Below are 23934 nucleotides of genomic sequence, written 5' to 3'. Positions count from 1 at the left end.
TTCACTTAAATATTTAAATTATCTTTTTTTACGTTTTTACATAAAAAAATTCTTATTTAAATTTATAATATTTTAAAAATATTAAAAATGTTAAGTGACACTTGTAATTATATTTTTAAAAAATTATAAGTTTAAATAGGTATTTTTTTATGTAAAAATGTAAGAAAAAAATAATTTGAATATTTAAGTGGAGTGTTTTTATATATAAATTAGAAAAAAATTGATAAATATATATAAGTTGTAACTAAATTTAATTATAATTTGGTCTCAAATTTTAAATTGGAGAGGGGTCAAATTATATCATTAAAAAAAAAGTTAGATTGAAAACAAACATGGTCATGTGTCACGTGACACAATCATGACTTGACCTATAACAGAATTTTTTAAAATCAAAATTAAAATAATTAAAAATTTCACCTATTGACACTTGACATATATGAACACAACATTAAGGTTAGTCTAACTAAAACGAAAAGATCAAAATAAACATTCTTCAAAAATTAGAGAACTAAATTAAAAAAATTAAAAACTATAGGTCTTTTTAAAAATTCAAATAAAATTAGAGAACCAAATAAAATATTAATCCTTTAAATTATACAATCTAAAATGACTCCGATTATATAATTCAAAAGTAAAAAAAGAAAAAAAAACTCCTAGATTGTATAATTTAAGAATAATTTAAAAAAAAAATTTCAAATTACACAATCCGAAAATATCATAGAAGATTATTATTTACTTTCGATTGTACAATTTGAAAATTCTATTTTACTTTCGAATTATGCAATTTAAAATCCTTTTAGGAAAAAAATACTCATTGTACAATCTAAATGAAAAGAAATAAGTTATAAAGATGCAAGAGGACGATTATGTAGATAAGAAACTGCCTAAATTTAAAAAAGCTAGAAATTGTATTGGGTCTGTTTGTGTTATTACTGCTGTGAACATGTCTACGATTGGACTATTACCTTTTGCAGCTGCATATTTTTCTTCTACACCTTACACTTTCACATGCTTATTTTGCCCTTTGTGATTTATATGTCTTTAAAGTTCATATATATATATATATATATATATATATATATATATATATATATATATATATATATATATATATATATATATATATATATATATAGGTTTAAGTTAAGTAACTACTTTGATAAGTATTAAATTTTTTACTCTTATTATATTTTATTATCTTGTGAATCATAAGAATATTTAGTCAATTAAGTATTTAGATGTCTTTATTATGTTTTTGTTTGGTTAATTTTTTATATTTTTTAATTAAATCTTTATTCTTTAATTTCAAAATAACTAAATGGCACGATTATTATTTTATTTATATAATTACATATAAAGTTTTATAATTAATATAAAATAATATTTTCAATCATATTAAAATTAATATAAAATTATCATATTTTAAATATCTTCCATCCATGTTATCTTTTGCAACGGCTAAGAAATTATTGTCATCATAAGTGTTGTAATTAAAAAATAATAATATTTTGATTCAATTCTTTTATTCAGTTTTAAACAATATTTTAATCATTTTAAATTATACCATCATACATTAAAAAATTATAAAAATAAATGATTTAATGCTAATTAGAGTAATAAATTAAAGGTAAATAAATAAATAGATCAAAATATCAATAATTAAAATAGTAAAATCTACATTAACTATAAAACAATATAGGTAATTAAAAACTAAATAGGTAACTATAAAACACTTTCTCTCGGTATAAACAAGATAATAAACTGATATAATAATAACATCATCCAATTAATTAAAATATCAGTTGTTCAATTAAAAAATATAATTTTTTTTAAATAGGTAATAAAAAAATACCAGAACTGAATTAAAACAATACCTAAATCTATAAAATTTTGGAGTCACTTAAAATTTAATTAAAAATTTTTGTTTAAAGCAACAACTATGTAGAGATAAAATGGTTTTATGGTTTCAATTTATGGGATGTTACCCCTTTCATGTTTATCCAAATTTGTTATTATCCGATTCCAATCCAAAACTCGCTTATAAATAATAATCACAATGCAGCCAACGATTCCCTCTTCCCATATCTAATTACAAAATCATCATTGTACAGAGATTTGTGAATCGCTACAATGGCGGAATTATCTCTTCCTCAGGACTCTTACTTTCTCGGATTCGACAGTTCCACTCAGTAAGTCCAAGTCCAATTGCATCGTTATTTTCACTCTCAATTTCATGAGCAATAATTTAAATTTTTAGTTTGATGTGCGACAAATTGAATTTCCAATTTTTATTGTTTTGAAGGTCGTTAAAGGCCACAGTGTTGGACTCCAACCTCAACATCGTAGCCTCAGAACTTGTTCATTTTGATTCCGACTTGCCCCATTACAAAACCAACGATGGGGTTTACAGAGACCCCTCTGGCAGTGGCCGAATTGTTTCACCCACCTTGATGTGGGTGGAGGCTCTTGACCTAATGTTTCAAAAGCTTTCAAAATCAAATTTTGATTTTGCCAAGGTTGCTGCTGTTTCTGGCAGTGGCCAACAACATGGTAGCGTGTATTGGAAGACTGGTAGTTCTCAGATACTTTCATCATTGGATCCTAATAAGACATTGTTGGATCAGCTTGAACATGCTTTTTCCATTACGGAATCTCCAATTTGGATGGATTGTAGCACTACTTCTGAGTGTAGGGCTATAGAGAAGGCTTGTGGAGGGGCCTTGGAGTTGGCTCGTGTAACGGGATCGCGTGCATTTGAGAGATTTACTGGTCCCCAGATCAAGAAAATATTTGATACTCAACCACAAGTTTATGACAGCACCGAAAGGATCTCGCTTGTTAGCTCATTCATGGCGTCTCTTTTTGTTGGTTCTTATGCTGCCATTGATCATACTGATGGTTCAGGCATGAATTTGATGGACATAAAGGAAAAAGCATGGTCTAAAGTAGCACTTGAGGTTTTCATTGCCATTATTAACTTTAACATTAAGTGTTGATTGTTGAATTGGATTTCGATGTGCCTCCAAGAATGGGGGTTTAGAGACTGATTATATTTTGAAGTTCTTGTTTAACCAATGTATGTGCATTCTAATGGTGGTTGCAGGCAACTGCCCCTGGTTTGGAGTCAAAACTTGGAGCTTTAGCCCCTGCTTATGCTGTTGCTGGAAATATTGCTTCATATTTTGTACAGAGGTTTGTTGGATGTTTTTTGTTATCATATTTCACATTTGAAAAAATGAGAAAAATTAAGGTAGTTTGTTTCATATTCTGATGTACTACATGCAATGCTATCAATTTTCATTGTATTTTATTGTTCACCAACTAGATTCAAAACAAATCAACACTCAGGTGACACTCTATCATAGAACCCACAGAGCCAGATATTACATGCTGGGGTGTATGTTTATTAGTATAAGGAAAATTTGCCTTTGTTAAACTTTGAAATAATTGTGGAGACTCTATTAATTCGAAATTCACTGATCGCATAATTCCGAACAATTGTTGCCTACTCTAATTACCTCCTACATGGTGTATCTAGTTATATTCTTTTATCAATATATTTCTGCATAATCTGCATTTCAACGATTTATATGATGCTATTTGAATGCTATCTATGAAACTAGTATCAACAACTGTTATCCTCAACCCTTTGCTGGCCAAAATTGTCTGTTACGGACTTCCGGTTTCTTTACCTACTTTTTTGTTGCACTAGATATGTCAAAATACTTATGTTTATTATTTTGTATTAGATATCACTTTAACAAGGATTGCTTGGTTGTTCAATGGTCAGGAGACAATCCCAATAGTTTGGCAGGTCCCTATTTTCTTCATTAACATATGCTATCATCTATATTAAAAAAAGTTTTCATAATGTCTATATTTTCCCTGTTTATCTAACAAGAAAACCCCAATTTATCTGCAGGTTTGACCCTAAATATTCCTGGAGATCTTGCCATCAGCCTCGGCACCAGTGATACTGTACGTTAAGATACATAGTGTTATAGGGTTAACTTGGAAATTATTGTAATTTTTATCAGTAGAAGAATAGTAACTGTTTTATGCATAAACAAATCCCATATATCTTTAAAAAATGTCCATTAACACCTTTGCTTTTAGTGACAATTTCTTTCTGGCTTATCTCTCAGGTATTTATGATCACAGAAAATCCTAATCCAGGATTGGAGGGACATGTGTTCCCTAATCCAGTTGATGCAGAAGGTTACATGGTAATGTTGGTATACAAAAATGGGTCCCTTACCCGAGAAGGTACTGTTTTCGTGATTCTTTGTCTGAAACATATATTGTTTGCTTATAAACCCATACAAATGTTTCTTGGAATTTCTAATTCTTGATTCTATTTCAAATGTCAGATGTGCGCAACCGTTGTGCAGAGAAATCTTGGGATGTTTTCAATAAATTTCTAGAGCAAACACAACCTCTAAATGGTAGGTATCAAGAACTCTTCTTATGTTATCCACTCTCTCCTTTCTCACAATGTTTTTTAATGAATAGGTGGAAAGTTAGGTTTCTACTACAAGGAGCATGAAATTATACCTCCTCTTCCAGGTGGCTGTTTAATTGTTGCACTAATAAAGTTAACTTTGCCAGAAGAAATTACTAACTAATTTTTATTGTCTTAGTTGGTTTCCACCGCTATGTCATAGAAAATTTCTCAGATTCATTGGATGGACTCAAGGAACGGGAAGTGGAGGAGTTTGATCCTCCATCTGAGGTTAGGAAAACCATGGCAGTTTCTTTGGGTAGTTAAAATTCTAAGAAAGATATTTTTATTGATCAAGATGTTAAATTACAGGTACGTGCATTAATTGAGGGTCAATTTCTGTCAATGCGAGCTCATGCAGAAAGATTTGGAATGCCTTCTCCTCCAAGGAGAATTATAGCCACTGGTGGAGCATCAGCAAATAAGTGCATCCTTAGCTCAATAGCTTCAATTTTTGGCTGTGATGTTTACACAGTTCAAAGACCAGGTAAGCAAAAATTCACAACTTTAGCACTATACACTCTTAATGATGTTAAGGTTTGTGTGACCCACTTATATACATGTTATTGTAAAACATTTTGGATACCTCTGAATTCTCTTTCCATCTATGATCCATCGATACTTTAATTTGTATCACATATCCATACTTTCACATGTATATCTGATATTTTAGGATACTTCATCGCTACTGGTGATAAAGAATATAATCTATAAAGTACTATTATTTTTCTAATGACAGTACTAATTTATAATTTTTCATTTTAACAATGTCTAATAAATAAGATTTTAATTTGAATTTGCATAACTGGAATTATATATTTATCATGTTTTAAGAATCTTGACACATTTTTCAATATATATATATATATATATATATGTGTGTGTGTGTGTGTGTGTATATATATGTATATATTGTATCTTCTATAATGAAATATGAATCCTTGTTTGAAAGTGATAAAATAAACTAATGAGATAAGAAAATTGTTGAACTTGGTGACAGATTCAGCTTCACTTGGAGCTGCACTGAGAGCTGCTCATGGTTTGCTCTGTCACAAGAAGGGCAGTTTCATACCCATATCAGAAATGTACATGGATAAAGTGGAGAAAACTTCTCTCAGCTGCAAACTTGCAGTGAATGCTGGAGATCAGGAACTGGTTTCCAAGTATACATCCATCATGAAAAAGAGAATTGAGATAGAGAACCGTCTTGTCCAAAACCTTGGACGCTGTTGAAACATCTAACTATACTTTTACATTGAATTGTTGCGAATACAATAAAGTGATTAATGAAGTTTAAGCAATACTTTCAAGTCTGAAAGTTGAAAAGAAAAAAAGCACACAATAATGTTTAATTTATGACTTGCCCTTCTGAAATTTGTACTCTTTCTATTGAGATAGTAATGTTTAGTCATTTTGCAAACATGATGTTTTCAACTTTCCTCCATTTTATGAATGATTGAGTTAATTTTAAGGGTTGGTCAATGCATGCCAACTACCCCACAATATACCACCAGCTATAACTCTCTGCCCTAACCTAATCATAAGTGCTTGATCTAATGTGATATTATTATTTTGTGAAAACTTTCATTAGAAGTTAAAACAGCTGTTCACCTTTTCTTAATGTGATATTATTATTGCTATTATTTTTCTGTCCCCCATGAACTAATAGAAAAAACGAAAGAAAGTGAAACATTGCATAACATTTTACTATTTTATTATATCTGATTTTATTTAGTTTTCCACCCACTTCCTCTCTTGCCACCTTATGATGGATGGTGAGAGGAATCGAGTTTCAGAGGCCTGCAAATTATTTTATTGCATATGGTTCTTGCTCATCTCTCTCTCTCTCTGCATTAAATAAAGAAGAATCACTATATTGCATATGTATGAAAGGCCAAGTAAAAGAAAGGATAGTGCATTTTTACTAACATTTTGAGCAATTTATGCTTAATCTCACTCTATATTAAACATAATAAATATTTTTTAATGTGTATAGCCAACCATGTTCTTTTTTTATGGAAAATATTTTTTAACACCATTTTTGTCAACTCTACAATTACATTTTACATTATAAAAACAAATATAAATAATACAATAAAAAATAATTCATAAAATTTTACTTTTATTAAAAGTTGGATCAATTTCCCCCGTAACCTGTTAATTTTTATTGTTTACTATCTCAGCTCACTACTATAATATAACGTATACTTCGGCGCAAAATGTAATTTTTTTATATAGAAAGAATATTTTACAATTTCAATCAATATTTAATTGTTTGTTTTTCTTATTTCAAATTTGCTTGTTAAAAATATTTGGTTAAGCAATAGAGGCCTTATTATTAAGCAAAACAATAAAATGTTTAACTTAATATTAACTAATAAGGATAAAAATAAAATATTAATAAAAAGTTAGTTGAATTAATTAATTATTTTTCGTCGTCTTAATCTTGTTTATTTCACTTTATACATGGTTTATGCTCACAACCATCCCACCAACAAGATACACCCTATTTTTCCTTAATTTTTTAAACATTATTACCAAATTCATTTGAACTTTAAAAAAATTGTAAAACCAGCGAAACACAGGAACATAGAGAAATTTCTGTGCTACACACAACACATATATTGATATTCGATAACAACCAAACATTCAAAAATCACAAACAGAATTTGATCCCAGAGAAAACGAAAAAGTTCACATCAAACACACGATATCAGACAGATATTCCAGATTCTAATACTCCTCGTCTCCGTCACCATCTTCTCCATCGCCAGACTCGGCGCCAACCTCCTCGTAATCTTTCTCAAGAGCAGCAAGGTCCTCACGAGCCTCTGAGAACTCACCCTCTTCCATACCTTCACCCACATACCAGTGCACGAAGGCCCTCTTTGCATACATCAGATCGAACTTGTGATCAATCCTTGAGAACACTTCAGCCACACTGGTTGAGTTAGAAATCATGCACACAGCCCTCTGCACCTTCGCAAGGTCACCTCCGGGAACAACAGTGGGAGGCTGGTAATTGATACCACACTTGAACCCAGTGGGGCACCAATCCACAAACTGGATGGTTCTCTTGGTCTTGATGGTTGCCACTGCAGCATTCACATCCTTGGGCACAACATCACCACGGTACATCAAACAGCACGCCATGTACTTGCCATGGCGAGGGTCACACTTGGCCATCATGGAGGATGGTTCAAAAGCACTGTTTGTAATCTCAGCAACGGAGAGTTGCTCATGGTATGCTTTCTCAGCAGAGATAACAGGAGCATATGATGAAAGCATGAAATGGATCCTCGGGTAAGGAACCAAGTTGGTTTGGAACTCAGTCACATCAACATTCAATGCTCCATCAAACCTCAAAGAGGCCGTAAGGGATGAAATCACCTGCAAATTCAATCCCAATTCACATGAGTGATTCGAATGATATCAATTTAAAACACGCATTTATAAATTAATCAATCAAATGCCACATCTGTTAGAATTGGGATCCATTTTACCTGAGAAACGAGACGGTTGAGATTGGTGTAGGTAGGACGCTCGATGTCGAGAGATCTCCTGCAAATGTCGTAGATCGCTTCGTTGTCGAGAAGCACGGCGACATCGGTGTGTTCAAGAAGAGAATGAGTTGAGAGAACACTGTTATATGGCTCCACCACGGAGGTCGAAACCTGAGGAGATGGATAAACGGTGAAACCGAGCTTCGACTTTTTCCCGTAGTCAACGGATAGACGCTCCAAGAGAAGCGATCCTAAGCCGGAACCGGTGCCGCCACCGACGGCGTTGAAGACGAGGAAGCCCTGGAGACCGGTGCAGTTATCGGCGAGCTTACGGATCCTGTCGAGGCAGAGATCGACAATCTCCTTTCCGATGGTATAGTGGCCACGCGCGAAGTTGTTGGCGGCATCTTCCTTGCCGCTAATGAGTTGTTCGGGGTGGAAGAGCTGGCGGTAGGGCCCGGTTCGAACCTCGTCGATGACCGTGGGCTCAAGATCCACGAAGACTGCGCGCGGCACGTGTTTCCCAGCGCCGGTCTCGCTGAAGAACGTGTTGAAGGCGTCGTCTCCTCCGCCAACGGTCTTATCACTTGGCATCTGTCCATCGGGCTGTGCACAAGAAAACAAAACAAACATTCAAGCCCAATCCCAAAACCAAGCCCAGAATAGAAACCAAAACAAATCTCATTTGAAAACGTACCTGGATGCCATGCTCGAGGCAATAGAGTTCCCAGCAAGCGTTTCCGACCTGGATACCGGCCTGACCGATGTGGATTGAAATGCACTCTCTCATTTTCTCGGCGAAGAAAACGAAACCCTAAAAAAAATGGATTGGAAAATAGGAAGGAAAAAAAATGTGAGAGGTTTGGGGTGGCGTTTATGAAGACGCCTTTCCCGTTGGATTGTGAGGATGGTGAGGTTTGTTCTTGGGCTTATATAGGCGCAGAAATGGGGTGCCTAAATTTGAAATGTGCGGTTAGAAATTAACTACGGTTGGGTTAACCCTGGTTCGACAGCTGGGATTGGAACAAAAAGGGGCTTGGGATTTGTGAATGTTACGCATTTTTTCCCTCACTACTTACTAACCGTTGCTTCATTTTGAATTTTGATTCATTGCATTGCATTCTCGTGATACTCAAATCTCAAAAATGCCATTGCTTTGCTTCCTCGCAATCCAACCCTCATTCTTTATGATGTAAAAGAGAGCGAAGGAGAAAAAGAATATTAAAATGAAAATTGGGGTAGTTTAAATAGAGTGAAACAAAATGAAAAAAAATAAAGAATAAACGAAAATATAAATACTTATGTATTTGATCAGAAGTAAAAAAGAAGTTAAGTATTGTCAGTTTTATTGGTACAATAAAGTTATTATTTATCGTTATAAGTTTTAAAATTTCTCTTTGAGATTATGTCTAATTTTTTTATTATGTAAAAGTCTTTATAATAACGGAAAGTACCACATTAAACTCACCTTATTAATGAAAATAACATTAATCGTGTTTAAAAAAGAGTTTAATTACAACATAAATATTAAGTCTTGATATTTTATTGTTATTTAATTTTTCTATATTTTTTTTATATATATCTACTGAACTAATTTTCATTTTGAGAACAAATTTATCTTAAACTTTTATATAGTTATATTAACATTTAGCCTATCTCGATTACTAATTATATTTTTAAAGATTTAATAAGAAAAATCTTTAAAATAGACTAGTGTAAACACAGGCACTATCGCGCCTGTGTGTACGCATTTTTTGAATTATATTAATAATTGATGATATTGTAATGTTATTAATTTAATAAACAAAATAACAAAATAAAAGTATATTTATAAAAAATAAAATAAAATGTACGGAGAAAATAAGAGAAAAATAACTGTTGATGAATAGTAAGAGAAAAAAAGAAAAAGGAGATAAGTAAATAATTTTATAAAAACTTGTAAAAGTAACCGTTAATTTTTAAAAATTTAATAAATAATTAAATTATAAAGGGTAAAGTTGGAATTATGAAATGTGAACACAAAAGAGAGAATCCCCTTTATATATAGTTATAGATAACAAATGACCCATGTATTGTGTGTAGTTGTTTAAAATAAATTTGTCAGTATGTTTAGTATGTAAATTTCCTATTTACCTATCATTGGTATTCACATTTAAGCGATCGTATAAAATTATTTTTTTTCATCAAAACTGTTATAAAAGCGTCTTAATATAAAATATAAAAATTTTCATCACACATTCATGCATTTTAAATATCAAAATATAAATAGCGTAATTTGAATATTCTTATTATTATTTAAAAACAACAAAATACTTTTCAGTCACACAAAATTGTTATATTCAAAAACAATTAAATTCAAAATATTAAACATTTTTTTCCAAAACCTAGCAAATATATAGTATTCAATTAATTACTATTTGAGATGAGTTTCACAATCTTTCTGATTGAATTTGAATGTAAGTCTTCATTTACTATAAAATGGTAAATAAAACTGTAGATATCGTCTAAATTTTTTTATTTTATGATAATGTATGTATTAATTGAATAAAGATATTGGTAAAAGTAATATTTAACTTTTTTATTTGAGAATAAGGATAAAGATATATTTTTACTTAAAAATAGAGTTGGATGATGAAACTCGTCCCTTGTCCCATTGTCGTTATGTTACATTCTTATAGGTAATTTTCTTAAAAGTTTTTAAATAATTTTTTTGTTACAGTTTTATTTTAATTAGGAGTAATTATATATTGAATTATCTTGCTTAAAAGGTTGTACCTAATCACTTTTATTATAATTTTGCTTTAATCAGGAGTAATGTGTATTGAATTTTTCAATACTTAATGAAAATATATTAGAGAAAAAAAACGTAAATATGATTTAAATAAATCAAATTAAATTGATTTTTTAATTTAATTATATTAGATTAAATTTATTTTACATGATGTGACTAAATTATATTTAAATTTATATTTGAATTTATTAAATTCAGGTTTAATTCGATGAGACCTAACATAGTATTAATTTAATTTTACTGTATTGAATATAGCATAAGATTGATTTAGTTAAACCCAAAAGTCAACTTGATTTGGGTTGAATCACCCTTTTTAACTTAGTTAAATTTAATTTAACCTATCATGTTCAGGCCTAATTTAACTTTAGCTTATTTTTACTCAATTTGACTTTGCATAACTTTGTTTTAACCCCACCTTTCACAATAAGAGGAGGCCGACTTGACTTAGACCATACTTGACTTAACTTAATTTGTGTTTTGGCCTCATCCAACATGACTTGATATGGATCATCCTTACTTGATGTGTACCTAAGTTGACAAAGGCTAACTTGACTCAACTTGGATCTTGGATGACTCAACTTGACCTGAATTCGAGCCAATTCAACCTAATATAAAAATGGGCCAACTTACTATAATTTATGCCTTACCTAACTTGGCCAGGGACTCAACCCATCTCAATTTAACTTGAGACGCACCTTACTTGACCTAACCTGAGTCCAACTCGACCTAATATGGAATGATCCAAAATAGACTAATTTGTCCAGTACAAATTTAGGACGACTCAGTTTAACATGGGCTCGGGTTGATTTTACCCAAAGTATGTCTCAATTTATGCATTATTCAAAACGAAACTAAGTAGACTCAACCCAACCTAAGTCTCATGCTAACTTGATCCTTATACGTTTTGGTCTATTATGGATTACCCCAATTTGACTCACATGGATCTTACTTGACTAAATCAAACATTGATTTGACCTGACCTACGTTTAACCTCACACAACTTGATCCATGTCCAACTTAACATAATTTTTTCCCACCCTAACTTAACTTGGGTTCAACTACCCATGTTAGCCTAAGTTTGACGTAATTCAACTCGACTTAGGTTTGACCAAACTTAAAGTAAAACCCAAATTGATCCAACCTATCTTAAGTTTGGTTCTAATTAACTAAATTTAACTTTACTATGACTTAATTTGTCTTGTCCTAAATCTTGCAGGAAAATACAACACAACCTAATAACTTAAGCGTAATTTAATATGACCTTATATAATTTAAATTTCACATAACCTTATCATTTACTATCCTTTCATGACTTGAATTAATATAGACCTACTTTAATTTTGAATTCTTAAAATCTAAAAACTTATCCAATTCAAAATTGACATGAAAGCAAACTCTAAAAAACATGAACTTGAATTTAAGATAAATTAATTAAAACGAATTTAAAGAGATATAAATTTAAGTAATTAAATTGGAGATGTTCTAAACGAATTTGAATATTAGGTTCAATAAAAATTTATACACACAATTGAAAAAAAAAAAACTAACTAAATTGACAGTGTATAACCCTTTTACATGTCTTTTTTTTTTTTTTTTTGTCATTTGCAATTACGAAAGTGGGGTGTGACTTTTGTTTATTACTTTATGCATATGGACATGAGTTGTTGTCTGTACTCGTAAGTTGACAAACAAAAAATGTATGTATTTGTTAAACTAACAAATCATTACCTATGTATTATCATAAACTTAATAAAGTAATCACTTATTATTAATTTTATCGTGTTTTTGTAAACTTGTTCGAAAAAAGGAGTTCAAAAGAAAAACAAAAACAATTTTCTCCCGTAATTTCATTCCTTGTAAAAAAAAAGTCAATGTTGTGATAAAACAGAAAGAATATTAGCAAAATACGAATATATCTTTATGTATTTTGCTAGTATTAATCTTATTCTCCCATTTCTGTTTCCCATCTTTTTTTAAGTATTGTTTTTACCGTAATCAAACAGATACCATTTTCCACTTGCATAAAAATCATTTAATTGTTTTTAACACAAATAAGCAAACCTAATATAACATTATTTCTCACAAGTTAATAATAACAACATTACATTATTAAAATGTAAAATTCGCCTTATCCGAATAATTTTCACTTAAATTGAGTAATTAAGTTATAATTACTCATGATATTTTTAGTTCTATAAGTTTATCAATTTTAATTCACATTTTCTTAATCAATCTAGTCATGTAAAAAAACATATATTTTTGCAACAATAAGCTAAACTCTCATGAACAATCACGAGAAACATTATCATTTAATAAAAACAACAGTTAGTGATAAATTTGAAGAACCTTCCTAACTAAATTCAATTAAAACGCTTATAATAAATCATGATTTATATGTATGATTTAAATCACGAAAAATGTTATGTTAAATAGCGAATGAGTTATGATGTACGGACACATGTAACGACTTCGATATGTTTGTTTTAAAAATAATAAGACACGATATGTAATATATAAATATTAAAAGATGTATAATAATTCTTAAAAATATAATAAATATATGATTGTTATTGTGTGAATCCAAATTAAAATTATATGTACTAAAGTTGTCAACATTAAAAAATATAAATTATTATCACCATAAAAGTATCACTACAATGAAATTCTTAAATAATGACAAATTTTAGTAACAAAAAATATGTAAAGATCAATTTAGAGACCAATCTCCTAATTAGAAACCAATTTAGAGACCAATTATTTTGGTAGCCAAAATCTTGGTGGCTAATGTTAGTGACCAATTTAGAAACCAATTTTAGATAAACTATTTTAATTATCAATTTAGAGATCAATTATATTTTTTTGGAACTATTTTAGTTGTCAATAATTTTTTTAAAATTGGTATTTAAATTGGTCACTATATAGTGACTAATTATTTTTTGTCGCTAAAATTAGTCATTATTCAAAGATTTTCTTATAGTGTACTATGATTTTATAAATTAAATACTTCATAAATAAGTATTGATAAAGCATCATAAAGTATCGAACTCAGATATGTGTCCAATTTGCAATTTGAAGTATCGTCACATCATAACTAATAAATATAACTATTTTATTAAAAAACAAAGTGATAAGTCTTTAATCAATTTTATGTTCATTGACAATAGCTTAAAGTTTAAACTTTGAAATAAATATAAATATTGTTTAAAAAATAAATTCAGTTAATATAGATATGGTTGGGAGTTTTGAAACAAATTGTGGTATAAATATTTACCTATTTTATCTCACGTGAATATTTCAATACTATTCATACATTGATTATTGTATTAAAAAACTTCAAAAAATAAAATTAACAACATAAACATGCATCTTTCAGTTAATTTTTGTAGGTAACGTATTCACTCAAAGTAATATTTATTTTGAATATGGAAGACAACAAAATACAAATCAGAATGAATAAAAATATAGATAAATGTTAATATATAGTTTCAACCTTATAAGCACAAAAACATTTTAAAATGTTATTAGTTAAGTTGCTTGAAATTTCAATTGCGATATAAATTAATATGAACTGTTTTATATCTTAATTTGTACGAACAGGGGGAAAAATATGATATGTTTTTTCCTCCTACCTTATTTATTTTTCTACATTATAACATCATCCACAATTCAAACCCTCATTTCTTCTTACAACTATCCTGAAACATAATATTTGTATAAATTAATCTTTCGAAATATGATAAAGTGTAATAAATTTCCAAAATAATGTATGCTAAATTAACACCAAAATTGACATAATTCAATTAAAATCTATTTCTTCGTTAAAATTGAAACGAATTCCTCCACCACTGGTATTCCATATTAATTATAATATGATTATTTCTAAATATAATTTTAATTATTATTACATAACCTACAGTATAATAATTTTCTGAACTAATGTACGTTAAATTTATGTTAACATTTAAACAATCTAATTAAAATATTTTTCCTACTTAAGTTTGAGGTAAATTTCATCAACGTTGATATTTTAAGTTATTATACGATATTTTTAAATATATCCTTAGTTTTAGTTTTTTGCTTTTGAAATTTCATTTAATCAAGATTTGGAATATTTCAATCCAGTTATAAATATTCGTACACGGAAAATAACGAATTGATGTAAGTTGAGATGGAATGTTATATGCATAATTTGATTTTGAAAAATATTAATAAGGTAACACATTAGAAACATTAATTGTTTAGGACTTTGCTTATAATAATTTCTTAATATATATTAACATAATGTAATTAATTTTGAAAGTAAGTATGCGTATCCTCTTTACTTAACGTACTAAGCTATTATAAGAATAGTTGTCTGATCTGTATCTCAAATTAATGAAATTATTTATTTGTCTTGCTTTGGTTACTTCAAAAGAAAATGAGAAATATATTTCAAGATTTTTTTACATATATAATGTATTAAGTAACTATAAAAATACCCACATAATTTACAAGCCAAATAAATAAAATATTCATCTTTAAATATGACGTTTTCATTTTTTTATTTTTGTGACCAATGTTTCATTATTTTTTTTATTTACCAATTTATTTTGATATTTATTGTCGGAAACAATTGAGTAGAACATTTTACCTTATATTTTTTTTTTCTTTTACAATATAAGATTTGATTGAACAATTTGAACATTCATCGTAGTTGCAATATTGAGATGTGAAAATGGATTCCGATCCGTGAGTTAATTTTGCTCATCGTGGGTTTGATTTAGGTTAGATTAAGAAAATGTCAGTTTTTTTAAAAGTAGGTTAAATTAAATTAGACTCACTTAACTCACCCGTGGGTTGACCCACTTAACCCACAAATATTTTTTTACAAATTTTTTTAAGTTTTTTGTTATAATTATTTACAACTTCTAATTATATAGGTTTACAATTTTATATTTTTAGATGTTAGAATGTTGTTGAATAATATTTGAATAGTTTGAATGTTTAATTAATTTTTTTATCAAGTTATATACATTGATACTTTAATCTTTATAATAATATTTCGAAAATTAGATGAATATTTTGATTCAATATTATAAAAAATAAATTAAGTCAATTCATTCTCATTATAATGCAATAAATATATAAAATAAATTGTAAAAAAAAATTCATAAGTGAGTCAACCCACTAACTCACAAACTCGTGGTGAGATATACAAAATTTTTGACTCATCAAAAAATGAGTTGAGTTGAGCTCATTCTTTTTTAGATCAACTTATGATGAACCAATCCGTGGTGAGCAAGTTGATTCACTTTTGACACTCCTATTGTTATGCTTAAATGATTGATAATATAATTTTTTAGGAATTTTTTTATCGTTTGACTATTTTTTTTAAATCTATTTTATTCATTTGTATGGTTTTAAAACCTAAATCGGTGATTAACCGAAGAATTCGTTATTAGTCATTCTTTAATTAGTTTTTCGTGACTCTTTTTAACGTACGATGTTTGGTATTTTTTTAGTTGTCTTGGTAGGGTAAGGAGCACGGAGGAGATGATTTATATGGAAATCGATAGGTCCAGATTCTGGTCACATGCCATATCATCAACTGTTGGCGTGTCAACATTCACTAGATACTACATTTCTATTGCGGACCCAACCTTTTATCACATCAAATAAAAATCAATCTTACCATCAAATAAACAAAAACTACTTTCACTTCTCATTTTTATTTTATTTTAAAAAATGAAAAAAATATAGATAAACAACACATATTAGATTAATGTTAGATTTTTTTGACCGATTTCAATGAAATTTGTACAAATATTAATATATCACCCTTAATTCAAAATCTTGAATATATTATAATGTTTGTGTCCGGATTATTATTTGATTACCCAAAAATCAGTTGAAGAGTCCAAACACACAACACATTAAATAAAAACGATGAAATTAAACCATATATAATGAAAAATTCTATAAATTTATTGTTTTAAAGTTTTGAATAAAAGATTATCGATTTTTTTACTAGACTCGTGTCTTATTTTTTATGTGAAGTCTCTCTCAAAATATTCATTAATGATATCAAAGAGTTGATTTTAAAATCAGACACTAATGAATTTCTACATAGAAAATCTTCAAAGTGAAGGTAAATGGGTCCTATTATGGACTAAAGAGAACCTAACAATTAGTGTTTCAATAAAATGGCACGTAAGCGCAGAAGAACGCTCAAATAATGTATTGAAAACTTGTCAGATGTATTAACTTCAACCGTTTGTTAAAAAAAAAATATTGAAATCAATTATTCGCACTTTGTTTGAACATAAAAGCGACAGCGCACTTTGTAGTTTGTTTGCTCCAACATCACATTCAACGATTAAGATATTTTTCGTGCATCATAGCTGGGATACGCCGCTATGGATTTCAAATTTCTTAAAACCAAAAGCGATTAATTAACTGTCATTGCATGACAACTCTTTGTTTCTTTAAAAAAGAGTTGCAACGAAATGTGAAGATAGAAGTTGGGATCCAAATATCTTTTTCAATAAGCACCAAAAGGTGTTCTTAAATGCAAAATTTAAAGAACTTTAGCATCCAATTTTTGGGGCATTGTAACTTAAACGGCCCATAATTCTTGACCCTAGCAGTGCCCAGAGCAAAGGGCACTTGGCTCGTATGACATTAATACCAATAATCATCGCCACACAACTTTGTAGATAACACTGAGCTCATGTGGGTGCAGAAAATGAAAGCTTTTAAACTGGAACACTGTATTCTTGATATGAGGTAAACATGAAGTTTTCTACTCTGACTTTTGAATCCGAAAGCTTTTACTACATTAAATTCAAACGTCACTCATTCTCCCGAAATTTTTATATTCCAAATGTGGCTTTATTTCAAAGGAACTTCAACCTAGAAGGTGTTTAGAAACCAAAATATCAATACTTTGCCTAGATAAACAATCCATTCTCAAAGTAACGGAATCATACAGAAAATTGCATGTACTAGATTTCCACAAGAGGCAAGGAGAAATTGGAGAAAGAAGACAGAGAAGTTTGTTATGAATATGATTGATTACCAAGTGATGCATAGCATCAGAAAGACACTATGCAAGTCTTTCTGGTGAGAGAGTATATCTCTGCACCCAGAAGAGATATGCTAGTATTTTCATCTTCTCTTTACTTTGAAGAACTATGTCCAAAATCTCAGGGTCATAATCCAAACAGAATATATCATCTCACAGACTATGTTTGTTACCATGGAATCAAATATGAGAAAATATCGAATGTTGCAACAGCCTGATATACAATTACTGCCTACTGAATCTTGCACTTAAAAGCATGTAGAAATTGCAATTATTTTGTGTGCTAAAGATTAAAGACAGTAAAAATCCTCAGAATACAAGAAAGAGTACAAGTAGAATTTTAAGATTATCATGAAAAATTGGAAATTGCTGCTTCACTAACCCAATCAGGAAGGCTATCATCATGAGGAGACATAATGACTGAAGCACACAGTGAGTCAAGGACAAAGAAAGTGTTATTCTCTGCCTATGATTATGAAAATTAAAGTAAAAAAATTGAAGCAACGGGAAGGAATTTTACGATCAAATGTACCAAAACTCAACAGAATGTATCTAGCAGTAGAAAACTTCATCAACATCGAACAACTAAGGAAGGTTCTTGTTGATGATGATGTATGCAATATAAATTTACATATGGAGAATCTCCATACTATCATCCTACAGGTGTTCAAACATTTGACAGGACGCAAATTTATTATCAGAACAGGAGCTGATGTCAATTCCTGTCGTAGACATCGTGTGTCGCTACACTAAAACAGATACAATACCATAGGATGCAAATAATTGCTTCAAGAACGAGTGAGGTGAAACTATAGCGTATGGTGTGTGACGAAACAAAAACATATACAGGACTCTAGCTAATGCAACTGCACAGAAAAATTGCTGAGTAATGTGAAATTGGAACATAAATGAATCAAAAAGGTGAGTGGAAATAGTACTATTCAGTTCGCTAAAAATATTTGCAGCTAAAGAAAATTTTCTGTTTTTAACTTCTTTGGACAAAATACTGTAGTCCAGCGATTCTTCTTCCAGAGCTCTTGCATTGCACTTTTCATGACGAGGTTATCGTGTTCACAAACAACACACAATGGATTGCTCAGTTCATTGCAAATTCTAATCAGACAATGCACACACTAGTCATATGCAAAACAGGTCCCACTAGAGTCAAATCATGCGGCTACTGCTGCATCAGTTAAGAATAAAAGTTGGAACAGTGACCAAAGATTCAACTCCACCACATACCATGCTCCCTGACATTCTTGGACCACATTCGATCAAATCTTTTTGTTCTTACCCCCCTCTTCCCCGTACACCATTTCACAAAAAACATCAACAAAAACAGTGACATCTTACTTGTTCAGAGCTAAACGAAATCGTTTCAACCATACGGGATTCAACAAAATTTATGTCACCGCCAGAGAAGAACCACAAACGCAAGAACACTATTCAAACAATATCACAAATTTGACAACCCAAGAGAAAGAAAAACGAGCAAGAAGCAAATTGAAAAACAATATAATCTATTAAAAAATGGAGGAAAAACACAGATACATCATCATCAAAGTGATCATCGGGAATGAAAAGGAGGTTACATACAGAAGCGAAAGTAAACAAATGATGAAAAACCTCAACACAGTGTCTCTCCTAGGCATTCTAATGTAGCTTAACCAAAACCCATGATCGATGACGATTCACATGCTCCTCTTTCTTCCTTTAAATCTCAGAGCACCGGAAAAAAAAAACAAAAACATAAAAAAGATCCCGAGAAGAGAGGGGGTGGGGGTGTTGTTGCTGTCGCAGCAGCTTTTGAAGAAAACCCAAAAAAAAAAAAGAAGGAAAATTTATAAAATGGGAATGAAAATGAAAATATAGAGATAGTATTTATAAATTATATATAAAAATATGGTTTATGCCTGGCTCCATCCTGTCTGCCTTTTTGGACGCAATGGAAGAGAGAAGGGAGAGACTGAGAGTGAGACAGTGAGAGAGAAGAAAGAGCTACATTGTACTGGTGGTGTCCGTGTCTGTGTCTCATCTACGAAAGGAGGGAAACGAGGTTGGATTTACAGAGGGAGGGTGAACAGGTACCTGTTTGAGAGAAAGGGCATAAGGGTCATTGCATGTTGCAGAAGGAGAAGAACAAGAACAGGAACAACAAGAGAAGCTTAGCAGCGTGTTATTCTCCTCCATGACACCCATTGCAGCAAAAAACAGAAAATCAGAAGAATGGTAGCCAAGCCTTGCCGCTATCACACTGGCCTTTGTTTCTTTGTCTCACTCTCTAAGGTTTCAGAGAGAGAGAGAGAGAGAAAAAAAAAAAAAAAAAAGGGGTCCAAAATGGGGAAGTTTGATTGGTTGGGGTAGGAAGCTTATGCAGGCATTGAGCATTTTGGGTTTGGGGAAGGCCGGTGAAAGGCCATTTTCAACTTTCTCTTTGTTCCTCTTTCTGGTAATACTCACCCTTTTGTCTCTCCCATGCCACCACTCTACCCTATTTTTTTTTTCTCTCTCTTTCTCTGGGTGTGTCTGATTTTTGGTTTTAAATATAGAATAAATTTTTGGTCGTGTTGACAGTGGTTATGGTGGTGTCTTGTGACTAACCAGGTTTTAAAATAAACAAAATATAATGAAAAATTGAGAATAGCGTATGGTGAGGGGCACTTTGGGGCTGCAGAGAAGAAAAGCAGTGGTAGTGGTAGTACTACTACTCCGTGGCTGTTTGGCCATTTTGAATGTGAAAGCCTGAAATGACGTGAGATCAGTGTCACAGGAATTTTTGACTTGCTTCCCAAATTGTATCCATTCAGCTTTTATTGCATTGCCCCAACATTCATTTTATTATGTAACCTCTTTTGCTTTTTCACCTTCTCCCTCTCCTCTACCCTAATGCTTCTTCACCTTCACCCTCACTTACCTCACCATTATTATGTTCTTTCTTTTCTTTCTACAATTGTTCCATGTCCATCCCAACAACAAATTTATAAATAAAATCTATATTTATTTTTGTAACACCACGTGAGTTTTATTTAATATTATTTCTATTTCAAATTGAAATATTAAACTATACTCCATGTGAATAAATAAAAACAGGAACCACAAAACCGGATTTGTATTGCATCGTAGTTAACCAGTTTTGTTTTCTGAAACCAGCGCCTATTTAATTTCGAGCTTTGAAAAACTAAACTTGCAAATGTGTGACATAACATTAACCTTTTTCGAAGGAAAAATAAATAAAAAATAGAGGGACCGGGTTGAATTGAACACCATCCTTAATATATTTGGGCCACGTGTACGTATGATTTTAAATGTCAATGCTGTCTTTATTTTCTGTAATTCAACTCACAATTTATATATAAAAAGTCAATTTATTTAATCTTTGCAAGTATCGAATATTATTATAACAAATAAATGGTTTTAGAAATTTGTTATTGGTGTAAAATTGTGGATGTTGGTTAGTTATTGAAAAAGTGTGAAAAGATTGTGTTGGATAGAAAATGCGTGAGGAAGTGAAAATGTGTTGGAGAAAATCGCGTCAAATATGATATTTTTGTTTGTTTGTATTAGTAAGTAGTAACGATATTGTTTTGAAAAAATGTGTTTTAGTTTGGTTTATTTTTGTTGGAGAGCCAAAGGTGGAAAAGCAAAAGATGATGGTACATTTAAAGAAACGTTAGAAGGTAGATGTGTGTAATTAATTAAGAGTTAAAAAAACTAATAAATGTGTTGGTAACAACAAATCAAATAGCCGCCCTCCTATATTTATATATCACATCACTAATAAAAGCTGTTTTTTATTTTATTTTATTTAATTATTATTTTTTATCTTCAACGCTCTCTATGTTACATTACACCCCCACCACTAAACCATAACAACAATATAATAAATACTGCTCTAAAATTATTTCATTATATTTTGTCAGATTGTACGTTTTAATGGAGTGATGGAATTAAATTCCACAGTTTAAACTTACTTCTCTTTAATTGCTATAATATGTGATTTATGGTTGTTCATACATGTGATAACTAACATGTGCTATTTAATTAAGTAATTTATTTAGTATTTGAATTTTTTGTGACTAGTTGATATAATGTGACGTTTGCGATTGTTTTGCCTTAAGAAACAGGTGCAACTATGAAATGAAAACACCACCACGTTCGTTTAATTTCTCACAATTAATACTGGATAATAAGTAATATATATATATATATATATATATTGTTATTTTGAAAATATTATTTATCATGTCACATTTTTTTATGTCTGAGCAATTAACGGTGTATTTTTTTTTTCAAAATCATGCTAATATTGTGTACGTACTGTTCTTTTTCCTATAACTAAAATTACATTAATCTCTTCTCACTTATAATGGTTAAAATTTTATTAGATTTTTTTCTTAGATGAAAATAACGTAGATTTGATTTTTCGAAGTGATGTAAAAATAAAACCGTCAAGTCATAAATGAGAGTCAAATGAAAAACATAAAAAAAAAATATGACTACAAAAAAGTAAGTATTTCTTATAAAATTACATTATATTATAGGTTTTTTTTTACCTGGATTAAAACGTGTAAAAATATTTAAAATAAATAAAAATATGATTATTTATAAAATATTTGTAATTTAATCTATTATTACAGGGTAATTATATAAATTATGAGATTACTACATATTTAATCAGAAACAATGGTATTTTGATACCCAAATCTTTTTATACACATTTGACATTATTTTTATTACTTTTTAGTTTTTTTACTAATATAAGGTAATTTACTTTTTATAGTTATTTTCTTCCTATGAGAAGGAATAATTTTGTTTGAAATAAACTACAATTTTTAAATCTATCTTTTTTCTCTTTAAAAATATCTTTTATCAAAGAATTATTTGTTTATTTAATTCCACATTTTTAGAGATGAATGTAATATTGTTAAGACTTTTAATAACTGATTAAAAGTCTTTTTTTTACGATATTAAAAATAATGTTGTTGTTGGAAATAATAAAAACAGGCTTTTAAGAATGATTACCAAGTGTAATCACAAGTGACTATAATAGTTAAATACATAGTTCCAACTATCATTTTATCTAAATGTTTAACCTTTATTTAACAACGATTATTATAATCGTTCTTGTATGTATAATTTTGTTTGAAAAAGAATATATTAGACGTCTTCATTTACATGTGTAATTTCAAGACTATAAGACAAAATATTACCCTTTATAATTAATATATATGATAAATTTATTTAAAGTAAATTTATTAAAAGAAAGTCTGTTGAAAATCGTTGATAAAAATGAGATCTTATAAATGTATTACAAAATAATCATAAAATATATAGATAAAGTGTAAAGTAATATGAATTAGAGAAATGTAAAAATTAGTGTACTGTGTTCTTTGTCCCAAAATGTCAGAAAAATTAATTAAACAAGCCATTCAAATGTTTTTGGTATATTCAAGCTCTTCAAAGTGTAATGAGCTAATGAAAAATTACAACTTGTAAATACTTAGTAATCTCTTTAAATTTTAAAAGTGTGAAACATAGTAAATCAAGTGAGGTCATACTTTGTCTACTAATAATAATACTTTGATATCCCTTGACACATCAACATAATTTGTACTTATGATGATAACAATATTTATCTATTAGTGTAACGATAAGATTGTTGTTAGATAATTCTTCTTTCTTTTGGACATGAAATTTTGTTCAAACTTTTTGTTGCACATCACACAAAATGCAACTTGGTTCATATATAAAATATGTTTGTATAGTATTTAAGTCAGATGTAATAATATAAATATAAATATACTAAGAGGTTTGATAATTGTTAAACAAAATGTCTAGATTATGTGATACAATATTTAATTTTTTGTCATAGTAATCATTAAACATTTTTTTTATAATATCCTGAATATATCTATTCTATTAAGAGATACTTTTGCTGATTTTTTAGATTTCTGAAAAATTCGAAAAATTTCTGTTGTATATTGAAGGCATGTACAATATATCAAGGATAAATCTTTAACAACAATAGATCTACATGTATCAAAAAGTTCTTTAGCTCATGTTTTTGTCAACTTTT

At 29.7% G+C, this 23934-nt stretch overlaps 2 protein-coding genes across 2 annotated transcripts; one reads left to right on the top strand and one right to left on the bottom strand.

The window, feature by feature from the left end:
• Nucleotides 1-1965: 1965 nt before the first annotated feature.
• XK-2 (xylulose kinase-2) lies at nucleotides 1966-5972 on the top strand. Its single transcript, XM_028049456.1, has 11 exons — nucleotides 1966-2189; nucleotides 2303-2957; nucleotides 3104-3192; nucleotides 3750-3814; nucleotides 3923-3978; nucleotides 4146-4266; nucleotides 4371-4445; nucleotides 4513-4566; nucleotides 4641-4732; nucleotides 4814-4988; nucleotides 5502-5972. Exons 1-11 carry the CDS (start codon nucleotides 2131-2133, stop codon nucleotides 5732-5734), a joined length of 1674 nt encoding a protein of 557 aa, XP_027905257.1. The 5' UTR covers nucleotides 1966-2130; the 3' UTR covers nucleotides 5735-5972.
• Nucleotides 5973-7091: 1119 nt separating this feature from the next.
• On the bottom strand, nucleotides 7092-8922 carry LOC114163828 (tubulin alpha-4 chain). The gene is made up of 3 exons (XM_028048180.2): nucleotides 8702-8922; nucleotides 8005-8610; nucleotides 7092-7891 (listed from the first exon to the last, which is right to left on the bottom strand). Exons 1-3 carry the CDS (start codon nucleotides 8792-8794, stop codon nucleotides 7235-7237), a joined length of 1356 nt encoding a protein of 451 aa, XP_027903981.1. The 5' UTR covers nucleotides 8795-8922; the 3' UTR covers nucleotides 7092-7234.
• Nucleotides 8923-23934: the final 15012 nt, after the last annotated feature.

The sequence above is a fragment of the Vigna unguiculata genome, chromosome 9 (assembly GCF_037176805.1).
Source record: "Vigna unguiculata cultivar grain cowpea cultivar isolate G323 ecotype 2 chromosome 9, ASM3717680v1, whole genome shotgun sequence".
NCBI lineage: Eukaryota > Viridiplantae > Streptophyta > Magnoliopsida > Fabales > Fabaceae > Vigna > Vigna unguiculata.
The sequence above is the reverse complement of the archived record's forward strand: the minus strand, read 5'-3'. Positions and strand labels throughout refer to the sequence as shown.